The 13340-nt window shown below is 45.3% G+C and overlaps 1 protein-coding gene across 1 annotated transcript in view; it reads left to right on the top strand.

Moving 5' to 3' along the window:
* The window catches only part of LOC148508502 (calpain-14-like), a 58403-nt gene extending 45278 nt beyond the window's left edge, over window positions 1-13125 (top strand). The window contains exons 21-24 of the mRNA XM_088444423.1: window positions 770-888; window positions 1425-1478; window positions 3675-3747; window positions 13001-13125. Of these exons, the coding sequence (XP_088300549.1) occupies window positions 770-888; window positions 1425-1478; window positions 3675-3747; window positions 13001-13125 (371 nt within the window). The remainder of the gene's footprint in view (window positions 1-769; window positions 889-1424; window positions 1479-3674; window positions 3748-13000) is intronic.
* The last annotated feature ends 215 nt before the right edge of the window (window positions 13126-13340 follow it).

Below are 13340 nucleotides of genomic sequence, written 5' to 3'. Positions count from 1 at the left end.
TCTTAGGTACTTACATAATAGGGTGTGATCTGGTGCCTCTGCGGGAACTCTTGCAAGTCTTCCCATATTTTTAAAAGCTGATTGCGCTTTAAAAATACGGGGAGACTCGCAAGAGTTCCCACAGCGGCACCAGATCGCACCCTATTACATAAGCTGCCTAGTGTCCATGGGCCACGCAGTGCCTCACGCCTCAGCTGTGTCACTAGGACTGAGTGAATGGATAGGCTGCAGCATCATGAATATTGGTCTCAGCGTAACTCGCTGATGCCCCCAACTCATAGTAAATTGATAGGTTTAATTCTCCTGTATAAAGGCTCCTATCACAAAATGGCTGCCTCCATCCTTTCTGAGGGAGAGCACTGTATAAACATGCCCAGTTATTGTAGCCTTTCTACATTAACCCAGAATAAGGTCCATATAGAAAAGCTAAAACATGAATTCCGTTTATTGTCATGAACAGATGCCAATTTGATGTAAATTATCTATTCATTTGTCCTATTTGGGGTCTTCTATTGATCTGGGCATTTTTAAATGATTGTATTCCAAACATCAGGTTCTAGCTATGAAAACTGGGTGGCACTTATATCTGTACTGGGAGCTAGATGGGGCGTCACTTTGTACAGTGACGGTAACACCTCAGATTGACAAAGGCCGGTGTTAGGGGCCTCATAGAGGGTGGAAAGGAGTCAATTGGGAGCAGTGCTCTGCCCCCTGTTGTTTGCAGTTGTGCATTGCCCACTAATGCAAGCTGTGCTCCTCCTCCCTCTAGCAGTGCCTCGTAGGCCGCACCGCACAATGTCCCTGCCACCGGCTCCACGTTCACCTGCTCCTGGCTCGACTCGTCCCTTCCCCATGTTGTGCCATCGTCACCGCCGGCCAGCGGGACAGGTAGGACGTGGGGAAGGGACATTTATTGATGTGTGATAAGAAGACGTGCAGAGCATTGCGCTCACTCATTGTGTCTGCTTGGCATGGAGTGTGTATGTTTTGTCCGTGTGGCTGACGTGTGCGCAAGCAACAGAACGTGTAGGCCAGGAGTATTCAACACACTCCTCCAGCTGCTGTGAAACTGCACATTCCAGCATGCCCTGCCGCAGTTTTGCTGTCATGGCATGCGTAAACTGCAGCAGGGCATGCTGGGATCTGTAGTTCCACAGCAGCTGGAGGGCCGCATGTTGAATAACCCTGAATTGTAAGCAGCAGATGGGATGATGATACAGCTTGTGAGTGCAACCAAGCTTAAATTATGGACGAATGGGGCACCTCTATGGGTATGCGAGGAGAAACCTACGATGTTGGTGGTCGCGAGGTGCTAGTAAGAGGGTCGGAACGCCGGACCTCTCGGCTATCACAGCTGAGTGATTTGCCCCCATAGATTTCTATATCACCTCATGTCATTTCTCTCTCTCTCTCTCTTTCCAGAGGTATTCAAGAACTTAAGCCAAGATGGAAAAGGCATTTATCTGAATGAGGCTGAGGTAAGTGCCTCCTACACCGTGTTCTGTGCTAGATGAAGGGGCCTATTCTCAGTCCGCTCTTGTGCAAGGTGCTGGGCTGATGTGCCAGTCACAGGATCACTGTATAACATGGCCGCTCTGAAGGGGAGAGGTATCAAGCCTTGGAGAGTAATAAATTGGAGATGTTGCCCAAGGCAACCAATCAGCGTCTAAGGGCTGTATTCAATTAGAAGCGAAAAGTCTGTTGTCGGACTTTTCGCCATCATCTTTGGTTTTGGGTGCGTTAAAAGTATCGCGCTCGTCCCCGCTTATCCCAGTATTCAATTCCAAATCGGCAAAAATGGCACCCGGCGGAACTGAATTTGGCGACAAGTTCTGTCAATTTTGGGGAAATCAGCCTGACACCCCCCAAAAGATGCACTGACATGGGGGATCACTATGGGTACCCCCAAATAGCCCTGCTAAAGGTATTTGGGGTTTTTAAATGGTCTCAATAGGTGCTATTTAGCGTCTTTCAGCAAGTGGTGAAGAATAGCATTTTGCTACTTTTTTGGGGGAAAATAACTAGTTCCATCAAATTTTGGGGTACATGAAAATGGGTGCAAACATATTTTAAAGTTGCTAAAGTCAAGCATTAATAAGCGCCAAAAACGCACCTTCAGCGATCACCTACAATCCAAAAAACACCCCCCCATACTTGCAGACCCAAAACCCCAATTCTGCACTTTTTGCTGCCGGGTATTCATAGGCGAAACTTTTTTGCCTATTACATTGCATTGCGTTTTCGCACCGGTGAAAAGACGCTGAAATTGAATACGGGGATAAATGAAATCGGCGAAAATGACGTCATCGGCGAAAAATTATCGCAGAAACTGACTTTTCGCTTCCAATTGAATACGGTCCTTACTGTCAAAGACTGTTCTAGATAAATGAGAGTTAGAAGCTGACTGGCTGCTTTGCGCAATTTCTCCACGTTATCTCGCTCCTTGAATTGATACATCTGCCCCTTGGAATTTAGCACTCGGAGTAAAAATAGTTAATTGATTACTGTACTCTCCAGCAATGAGACTTCCCCTGGTAGGACCAATTCACTGACGTCATCCACACTGTAGTAGTAATAAGGCACAACTTAGACAAATATCACCTTTTAAATCATCTAACCGTAATACTGACATCATTAACAGTACGGCTAATGCTGGCGTTTGTGCCCGGGGGCACCTGGCTCCCAGGGACTGTAGGTGATTTACATTTAAATTCCAGTCTGTAGTATAATGTATTATGGTTATCCGCTTCCCTGGGATTCATGTATTGCAATTAGCGAATGCAAATAACACTATTATTCTTCCACTTTCAGAGTTATTAAGTAGCGGGTCAATATGAATAGCTCTCTGCGGAGAAGCCGGTAGCATGTTAGGATTCTTATATGTCTGCCAGTGCTTGTTTTAATGCTGATATAAAACAGTAACATCCTTCATGTTTTGCCGTACATAACTTTCCACGGCTATTCCCCCCTTCCTTATAATGGGTACTCATCACCTACATAGGAATCAGCTATTCTGTAGAGTGAAAAATTTTCAGAGGGAAATGTGCTAAGATGCAGGATTTGTTTTTTGGGTGTGGGCGGATTTGAAGCTGACGTTTTTGCCCTCCACGCCGCCGGATTTGCTATCCCGCGGTTTGGAGGGTGCAAACTCAAACTGCCTGAAACACTCGGAAAAGTCTGCTGATTTTTCCTGTTCTGTCTAATACTAATGTCTTTGGTCTTTACAGTGGATGATGATGACCCTATACTCCTGAGGACCAAGAAACCATTTCTGCCGATTCAACTGTCACAATCTGTTCACCGCCAAACTTTTTTTGAATGACTATTTTTATGACTCTACGTGGAAAACTATTTTGTGTTCAAGTCCGGCGACATTTCCGAAACCTTAATTATTTTTTTTGTAGTAATTATTATTATTATTATAAATTTTTTTGCAACCTATTTATTTAATTTTGTGTGGATTTATGAACTTTTTTTGGACTTATCTGTGAGGAAGCGGACCGCGCTAATTAGAAGGTGAGGATATTTGTTTCTATTATTGTCCAGTTACATACAATATTGATATTATCGATGTCTTGCCAATGTGAGGGCAAGGATATGTGACCCATGATTTTGAACGTTATCAACACAGAATTACAATATATCTTTTTAACTTATTGTTTTTAAACCTGCAGGTGTCGCTCTTTATATGGCTTTGCAATCAGTTAATCGGCCGTTATGCCAAATGCTTACTTAATACAGAAATTGGTATCTGCAGAGTAGAGGGAGGTGCCACATATCAATAAAAAATAGGGAGTAGCAACAAACTTTAAAGGAGGGATTTGGGAGACACTAAGGGAATGATGTGACAGAGCCAAAAACAGTGTGCTTGTAGTGTATGCCTTGCCCGGGCCATAACTAGCTATGGGCAACCTCTGCCATTGCTTAGAGCACAGATTGCTGCTGAAGCACACGCGGGGCATCCTGTGGACGCTCCAGACTGGCACCCTGCACAGTATATACAGCCGATCGGGCGTCCTGCGGACGCCTGGTCAGCGCTGCACTTACCAGAGCAGCTGGTCACATCCCCTTCAGCACAATGTCATAACATCATGTGCGTGACGTCATGACGTCCCGCCCTCAGTGGGCGGGGCCGGCACAGGGCACAGCCGTGCCGTGTTATGGCTCTGTGGCTTGCTTTTTATAATTTTTTACTACCAGTTATTAATATAGCGCACACATATCCCACAGTCCTGTACAGGGAGTATATAATTATAATGGTTTTCTAGAAGCTCGATAAAGCTGTGCGATAACATTCTAATCAACCTTCATTTCTTAATATGTGCATTGCAAAACCATTTTCACTGTTTCAAAAAGGATACTTGGATAACGCCTTCACGCGGCGAGCAAAAACATTTATTATATCATCTATTTTTCTGGTGAGCCCCAATAAGAGCACAGGGGGTCATTCAGACCCGCTCGCGAGCGCAGGACGCTCGCAAGCGGGTCGATGTTCCCCCACTGCGCATGCGCACGACGGAGGGAGCTCCGTCGTGCGCATGCGCGAGACCCAGTGAGCGACGGGCTCTCCATCGCTCCGGGTCTCGCACCAAAGGGGGCGTGCTGTCGATGTTGATTGACAGCACACCCCCTTTGGTGGGCGTGCTGGGGGCATGCCTGCCAGACGGAGGCGTTCCCATGGGAATGCCTACCGTCTGAAGCCGGCCCCACTGACATAACTAGTGATGTCAGTGGGAGTGATTTTGGCTCTGATAGAGCCAAAATCACTCCTGGGCTTGCGGCAGCGAGACCCTACCGCAGGGGCTCCGTCGCAAGCCCGATGGTCGCAATGGTCAAGACCATCGCAACCATCATCATGGACGCTCGCATATGCTGTTGGTGGTCACCCACAGCTATGCGAGCGGCCAGGAGGCCGCTCCATTTTCATGGAGGAGGGCACTGATTCAGAGCGAGCGCTCTGGTCAGAGCGTTCGGCTCTGAATCAGGCCCACAATTAGCCGTCTCAGCAATAGCTTCTGTCAGTCTCTATTTCCCGAGATGACAGCAATGGCTCTCTCAGAAGTAACTTTCACCCATGCAAATTACGTTTCACAGTAGTAGTTACACTTCAAGAGCAGTTACTTATTTACTCACTAGTGAATGACTTCAAAATTTCCCTAATTTTCACCATTATTCCAGTAAGGAAATGAATCTCTAGCCAAGTCCCTTCCTAATAATTATGTAACCAGGAATTTGATTAGAGAAAAAAATTCCAGTTGGCTGTTACCAAACTCGTAACATAAACAAGAAACTTACAGGAAACAACTTTGCATCCTATGAAAAATAATCCGTATAATGCGCAGAAAGAGGACGCAGCTGTTATAGACCCCAGAGACGCCTGTGCATATATTTGTAATGTGTTTTTGGATGTCTGACCTTTAGCTGACATAGAGCTGCCCTTTATATTATGTCCTACAGTTAGTCTGACAGTATTTGTGCTAATGAGGTGAGGGAATAGAGGCCACACTAGCAAGAAAATATGAAGTGGAGCCTGGACAACAATTGGGCTAAATACATTTCATACTGTAGGTGCCATCTGCCTGGTTTCTAGCAAAGTAATATAGAAACATAGAATTTGATGGCAGATAAGGACCTCTTGACCCATCTAGTCTGCCCTGTATACAAATAGAAGGGGAGAAGTTACCAGTTACCGCAGATGCAATACATTTTATACATATTTTTTTAACTAATATACAGTATAACTTATATTTTAAACATATTACAAGAAGAGATGTGCGAGTCCAGATTTCTGAAATCCGAACACACCAGAATTTAGGGGTTCAGAGAAGAACCTCATTATATAAACAGTGAGGTACAAATGGGAGAAAAACAATTAACATATAAATCACGCAAGACAGAGGGCCTGATTCAGAGCCGTACGCTATTTGCGTCCGCTCGCTGGCTAAAATGGGCCGGCTATTTAAATCATGTGTTCGCACTGCGTCGCGTAAAGCCGCCCACTAAGTAATAGCGAGCGGCCGCACTATGCGCGCGCACCTGTATAAAGACGCCCCTTTGCCACTCGCAACACACATCATCTCCGGCAGTTGTAGGATTAATCGGGAACATCGAGAGCCATCGGAGCTGCTCGCAGCGCTTGTGGTAGGCTTTTCCCACCACAACATTGCGAGCAGTTCAGACTAAAATACAACCTAGTCACGTGTGTAATGACGCTACTTTGCTAATTATGCACACCCACTAAACGCTGTTCTGACGGTCTGACACACCTGCGTTCGCACATCCACACCCCCGTTTACAAGCACCTTCCCCTGTCACCACCCACAAACGGTGCTATCTGTCACTCAAAATAGCGCCCCAACTGCAGGCTATGGGTGAGCACTTTCCCATCGCACTGGCTGGTTCGCGCACACGCATTGTGACTCATACGCATGCGCAAATTGCGAAAAATCGCTCAATGCGAGCGCAGCATAGCGTCCGGGTCTGAATCAGGCCCAGAGGTCAATGACTATAACCCAGTGTGAGAATAAACACCAAATGACATATAATTTACAACATGTATATAAAAAGTAGCTGTATGTTGCTACCTTGTCACTCCTATGCTAGGTACACGCTAAACTACATATGTACCCAGCGACATATCGGGCGGTCCGCACACACTGTGCAATCCCACCTGATATGCCAGACCCCGCTGCATAGCGCTGCATGGGATGGTCAGCCGCATTGCCTGATTTGACTGCATGTACAAAAGATCAGGCGATGCGGCTGACCACCCCACGGGAGCGCGCATTGCGCGATATAGTGCATACACAGTGGACGATTTTAACGATTTGTCGCTCCGATGCATCGCATCGGCCAAATCGTTTACAAAATCATCTAGTGTGTAGGGGCCTTTAGTATGCTAATTAAAGTATTATTGTAACAGCTGCTGTGGATAGATTTAATATAAAGTACAGCTTGTGTGGTGTATAACAATAAGATACAGTACACTTATAACAATAATTGTTTACTACCGTTTGTTTATCTGCTACTGTGTCTATCTGCTGTGACTATGTCTATCTGCTGTGTATCTATCTACTGTGTGACTGTGTCTATCTGCTGTGTGACTGTGTCTATCTGCTATGTGACTATCTGTGTCTTATCTGCTGTGTGACTGTCTATCTGCTGTGTGACTATCTGTGTCTATCTGCTGTGTGACTGTCTATCTACTGTGTGACTATCTATGTCTATCTGCTGCGTGACTATGTCTATCTGCTTTGTGGCTGTCTGTGTCTATATGCTGTGTGACTACCTGTGTCTATCTGCTGTGTGACTATCTGTGTCTATCTGCTGTGTGACCATCTGTGTCTATCTGCTGTGTGACTGTGTATATCTGCTGTGTGACTATCTGTGTCTATCTGCTGTGTGACTATCTGTGTCTATCTGCTGTGTGACTATCTTGTGTCTATCTGCTGTGACTATCTGTTTCTATCTGCTGTGTGACTGTCTATCTGCTGTGTGACTATCTGTGTCTATCTGCTGTGTGACTATCTGTGTCTATCTGCTGTGTGACTATCTGTGTCTATCTTCTGTGTGACTATCTGTGTCTATCTGCTGTGTGACTATCTGTATCTATCTTCTGTGTGACTATCTGTGTCTATCTTCTGTGTGACTATCTGTGTCTATCTGCTGTGTGACTATCTGTGTCTATCTTCTGTGTGACTATCTGTGTCTATCTGCTGTGTGACAATCTGTGTCTATCTGCTGTGTGACAATCTGTGTCTATCTGCTGTGTGACTATCTGTGGCTATCTGCTATGTGACTATCTGTGTCTATCTGCTGTGTGACTATCTGTTTCTATCTGCTGTGTGACTGTCTATCTGTTGTGTGACTATCTGTGTCTATCTGCTGTGTGACTATCTGTGTCTATCTGCTGTGTGACTATCTGTGTCTATCTGCTATGTGACTATCTGTGTCTATCTGCTGTGTGACTATCTGTGTCTATCTTCTGTGTGACTATCTGTGTCTATCTGCTGTGTGACTATCTGTATCTATCTTCTGTGTGACTATCTGTGGCTATCTGCTATGTGACTATCTGTGTCTTATCTGCTGTGTGACTGTGTCTATCTGCTGTGTGACTGTGTCTATCTGCTGTGTGACTATCTGTGTCTATCTGCTGTGTGACTGTCTATCTACTGTGTGACTATCTATGTCTATCTGCTGCGTGACTATGTCTATCTGCTGTGTGGCTGTCTGTCTATATGCTGTGTGACTACCTGTGTCTATCTGCTGTGTGACTATCTGTGTCTATCTGCTGTGTGACCATCTGTGTCTATCTGCTGTGTGACTATCTGTGTCTATCTGCTGTGTGACTGTGTCTATCTGCTGTGTGACTATCTGTGTCTATCTTCTGTGTGACTATCTGTGTCTATCTGCTGTGTGACTATCTTGTGTCTATCTGCTGTGTGACTATCTTTGTCTATCTGCTGTGTGACTATCTGTTTCTATCTGCTGTGTGACTGTCTATCTGCTGTGTGACTATCTGTGTCTATCTGCTGTGTGACAATCTGTGTCTATCTGCTGTGTGACAATCTGTGTCTATCTGCTGTGTGACTATCTGTCTCTATCTGCTGTGTGACTATCTGTGTCTATCTGCTGTGTGACTATCTGTGTCTATCTGCTGTGTGACTATCTGTGTCTATCTTCTGTGTGACTATCTGTGTCTATCTGCTGTGTGACTATCTGTGTCTATCTGCTGTGTGACTATCTGTGTCTATCTGCTGTGTGACTATCTGTGTCTATCTTCTGTGTGACTATCTGTGTCTATCTGCTGTGTGACTATCTGTGTCTATCTGCTGTGTGACTATGATGTTGCAGTTTTAGTTGCGAATCACATTATAAACTGGTACAATACAAGATTGATACTTTATAACTTTATTGTCACCATAGACACAGTAGCGGATAAACAAACAGTAGTAAACACCAATTATTGCTACAAGTGTCTCTTATCCTTATCCAACACAATTTCCCTGTGTGCAGGCAGTACCAGATTATTAAATCTAAAGCAATTTACATAGCAGCTGTCACAATAATACTTTCACTAATTATCAGAATGACAAGGCAGCAACACAGTGCTAATCATTATATACATGTTGTATGTGCCATTTGGTGCTTGTAATCACACCATGTAATACTCATTGACCACTGTCTTGTATGATTTATATGTTGATTATGGTTACCCTTTTGTACAGAGGTGTACACCTTTTCTCAAATCGCACCAGATAGTCCCAATTGGCGTGCCACAGACATTGTGACTTAGCCGCGCCATGTGACATTTTGTTAAAATATGCCTCTTAGTGACATCACTAATGCGACAAAAACACACTGCAGGGGTGTACTGACTGCCAAGTCACAGGCTGTGTTCGAAAAATGACAGTTAGGAACTGATTGGCTGGTACCTTATCTACGTTCACTTTATCTCCATGCAAGGCTTAGTAAAGTTTGAAAAATGACAGTGAAGAGTTAATTGGTTGGTACTCTGGGGTCTATTTACTAAGCCTTGGATAGAAATAAACTGAACGTAGATAAGGTACCAGCCAATCAGCTCCTAACTGTCATTTGTCAAACACAGCCTATGTCTATGACATGGCAGTTAGGAGCTGATTGGCAGGGAGTTTTTCTCCCATTACTTTACTAAATAGACCCCACAGTCTGCAGCGTGACAGTTAGGAGTTATCACCCCCCAAGCTTAGTACATCTCCCCCATTAATGGGAGAGGTTAAATCATCATGGGGTAGGTGTATTATAGCGGCACTTAACGTGCCGCTATAACGCTTCCCGCTTCGCCTCTTTACCGAGGCGAAGCAGGAAGCACTACCGATGAGATGTATAAACATCTCATCGGCCGGAGACGGGGAGCGTTAACTCCCCCCTCCGGCTCTACCCGTTAGAGACAGCAGCGCATCAGCCTAGTGCTGATGCGCTGTGTCTCTGCCCCGGCCGGCAGCAGCCCCAGCAGGGACAGTGCTGTCCCTGCTGTGGGTATAGGCTAGCGCCAGGCTGTAGCTGTTAATAACGACACCTACAGCCGGCCGAACGGTCAGACGATCTGACCATTCGTACATAGCCCAGGCTATCGGCGCTGCTATCTTGTAGATAGCAGCGCCGATAATGACAGGGGCGCATAGCCATTTACCACCCATAGTCATTTACCGCCCAGACCCCCGATCATACATCGGGGAGAAGCGGTATCAGCGCACATAACGTGCGCTGATACCGCTTCTGGGCTTCATACATCTCCCCCCATATTTGATATGTTTACAGTAACACCTGTGTATTAGTATAAAACGTATAGAGTGTGTCCGTGGTAACGAGTTCCACCTCTTTTTGTATACAATAGTTGTGCTAATAACCGATGGCCTGTTACTGTATATCTGATCAGCCCGGCTGCGAGGCCTATTCTGTGTCCACAGTCTCCCCACATGTAACAGTATCATCACATTAACACTGAACTGGCTGCAAGCTGAGGCTGAGCTCTGTGTCACGGTGATAAAATCTGAATTACTGTAGTGTTGTATCCGTTTTATTACAGGGGATGATGAGCGCGGTATATCATTCTGTTACTGTCAGGGCGCTGGTCTACACGTAAAGAACTGAGGGATGCAATTACATTTACATTGAAGCGTCATTAGCTGTGTATTACTCCTTTTCTGTAAGGAACATCGTCTGCCAGAGAACATTCATTTAATGAGATATTTACATTTATTGCAGGGCACCGGTAGCCGAGCAGCTGTAGTGTCTTTCCTTTCTCAGATTTAATATTTGCTCAGGTTGTAGACATATTAATAAGCGGAAGGTGTAATGCAAGTTGTTTATATCGGGCGGTCCTGATTCCTGTGCATGCTGAGCTGTTAAAGGCCGGAGATTTATATTTTATTTTTGCATAATTACTTCCACTACCGTGGACAGATCAGATTATGCCAACGAGACGCAACCTGATATATGTCAGGGGCCGCATTGGGCGGCTCCCTAAACCTCAAAAAGGCAGCGCAACACTCTTAGGGGTGTATTTACTAAAGTGCAGGGTTTTTAGAAGCGCAGATGTTGCCCATAGCAACCAATCAGATTCTAGCTATCATCTTCTAGAAGGTGCTGGATAAATGTTAGGTAGAATCTGATTGGTTGTTATGGGCAACATCTCCACTTCTAAAATCCCACCCTTTAGTAAATATACCCCCTTAATCCCAGTGTCAGGTTAAATGAATACAATGTAGCAATCAAACAAAAAGGTGCCTATCTGTAATAACATCTCAGACAGCAGACCTTTTACACAAGCATTACAGGCTATAACACAGAGATGTGAGAGCTGGGGGCTGCAGGTGAGGGCGTGGAGGGGCTGCATTCAGCCCCAGGACCGTCTGCTCCCCGTTACTGGGTTATGCCATGCATAGGGGGAGATGTATCAAACCACTGAGAAAGGTAAAGTATCAATCAATCAGCTCCTGACATTTTACAGGTTGTGTTGGAAAGTGACAGTTAGCCGCTGGTTGGTTGGCACTTTATCTCTCTCCAAGTTTTGATACATCTCTCCCATAGTTTTATGTGGTCCCCTCTCTACAAGCTATAAGGTAACGTCAGGGGTAGTGACCACCTTTGCCATCTTATTCCCTTGATCCGTCTCCTGCAGCCAATGTGTCTACCACTATACAGGGCACAAAGAGAGAGGAGGCAGGCTGCTAGCTTTGGGCACAGGCGGTGGTGATGGGGGGGGGAAGTTGACCCTGCCAGAGCTCCATTCATGCCACCAATATGCTGTAGCCATACCCCCTTCAGCAGCAGACCACCTCTGTGTGGCATCTACACATGGGCCCATATTCACTATGTGGTATGGACAAGCCATGAACACTAGCCAGCCGCCTTACTTAAGTGCCAGGTGTGAGAGCTTTCGTGACATCTGTGCCCATGTGGACTAACGTGACCCAGCATATAGCCATACCTCCACATAGGTGCTATAGAGTAGGTGCATTGTGACCTAAGGCCCACACTGTCATCTTAATACCAGCCCTGGTATGAATAAAGCTGCTCTCATTTGCTCTTCTCAGTCTTCCTTCAGTCCCTGCACCCAAACTCTACCTTCTGTCTTTGTTTGAGATGAGGATGGGAGGATGGAAGATTATCTCTTCCATCAGCAAAATCTGTGACCAAGTGCATAGCGCGATGGATTCAGATTATCGGAAAAACTAGGGCGTTATAGAAAGTAATATTTAACTCTTTAAACTGGAAGGGGCGATTATTTTTTAAGCTGCTGTCATTTTTATTCTGCTCAATATCTTCAGAGCATCTAACTCCAGGTTACTGCCTCTCCCCCGCCGCGTCGTCCTCTAGCCTAAGGCCGGTAGAATTAGATTTGGCTGTGCATTCTGCAATACCAGAGAGATGGACAGTGACGGTTCCAGGTGTATAATGCAGACAGGAACAGAATTATAAATCACTTAACTAAAAGAGTCAGCTGGATGCTTAAAACCATCAGAGCTTAATTTGGCATATCCAGTAGTACGTGTGCAGGTCAAACCCTCATGTCATATCCAGCAGTACGTGTGCAGCTCAAACCCTCATGGTATATCCAGCAGTACGTGTGCAGCTCTAACCCTCATGTCATATCCAGCAGTACGTGTGCAGGTCAAACCCTCATGTCATATCCAGCAGTACGTGTGCAGCTCTAACCCTCATGTCATATCCAGCAGTATGTGTGCAGGTCTAACCCTCATGGTATATCCAGCAGTACGTGTGCAGCTCTAACCCTCATGTCATATCCAGCAGTACGTGTGCAGGTCTAACCCTCATGTCATATCCAGCAGTACGTGTGCAGCTCAAACCCTCATGGTATATCCAGCAGTACGTGTGCAGGTCTAACCCTCATGTCATATCCAGCAGTACGTGTGCAGGTCTAACCCTCATGTTTGTTGCACTAAGCAGGATGGATGTATTTTTTTACATTACGATTTTCAATCTTTGTCTTCTGCAGAAAAAAACAAAACAACTCTGTATGTAGAAGAACGGGACCGATGTTCTGAATCTGCCAAGCTGCTTAATAAGTGGAGAATTACAGAAGATGTATCAGCAGTGACTAACGCGTTTTGGGCTCTGTGAAATGCGCTGTGACCTCTGCTTTACATATATCTAAAAAAAATATACACATATACACTACCTCCATTCAGAATGACAAATGCAGTATATGCATACTTAAAAAATAGATACCATAGTTGTTGTTTTTGGAAGCAGAGGGGAGGACTACAAAAAATGTGCGTTTCGGGGTGACCCTAAACGCGTCTTCCCGGCCTGCTCACTGATTTTTTTTATGGCGT

This window comes from Taudactylus pleione, unplaced genomic scaffold (genome assembly GCF_031769625.1).
Source record: "Taudactylus pleione unplaced genomic scaffold, aTauple2 ptg000363l, whole genome shotgun sequence".
NCBI lineage: Eukaryota > Metazoa > Chordata > Amphibia > Anura > Myobatrachidae > Taudactylus > Taudactylus pleione.
The sequence above is the reverse complement of the archived record's forward strand: the minus strand, read 5'-3'. Positions and strand labels throughout refer to the sequence as shown.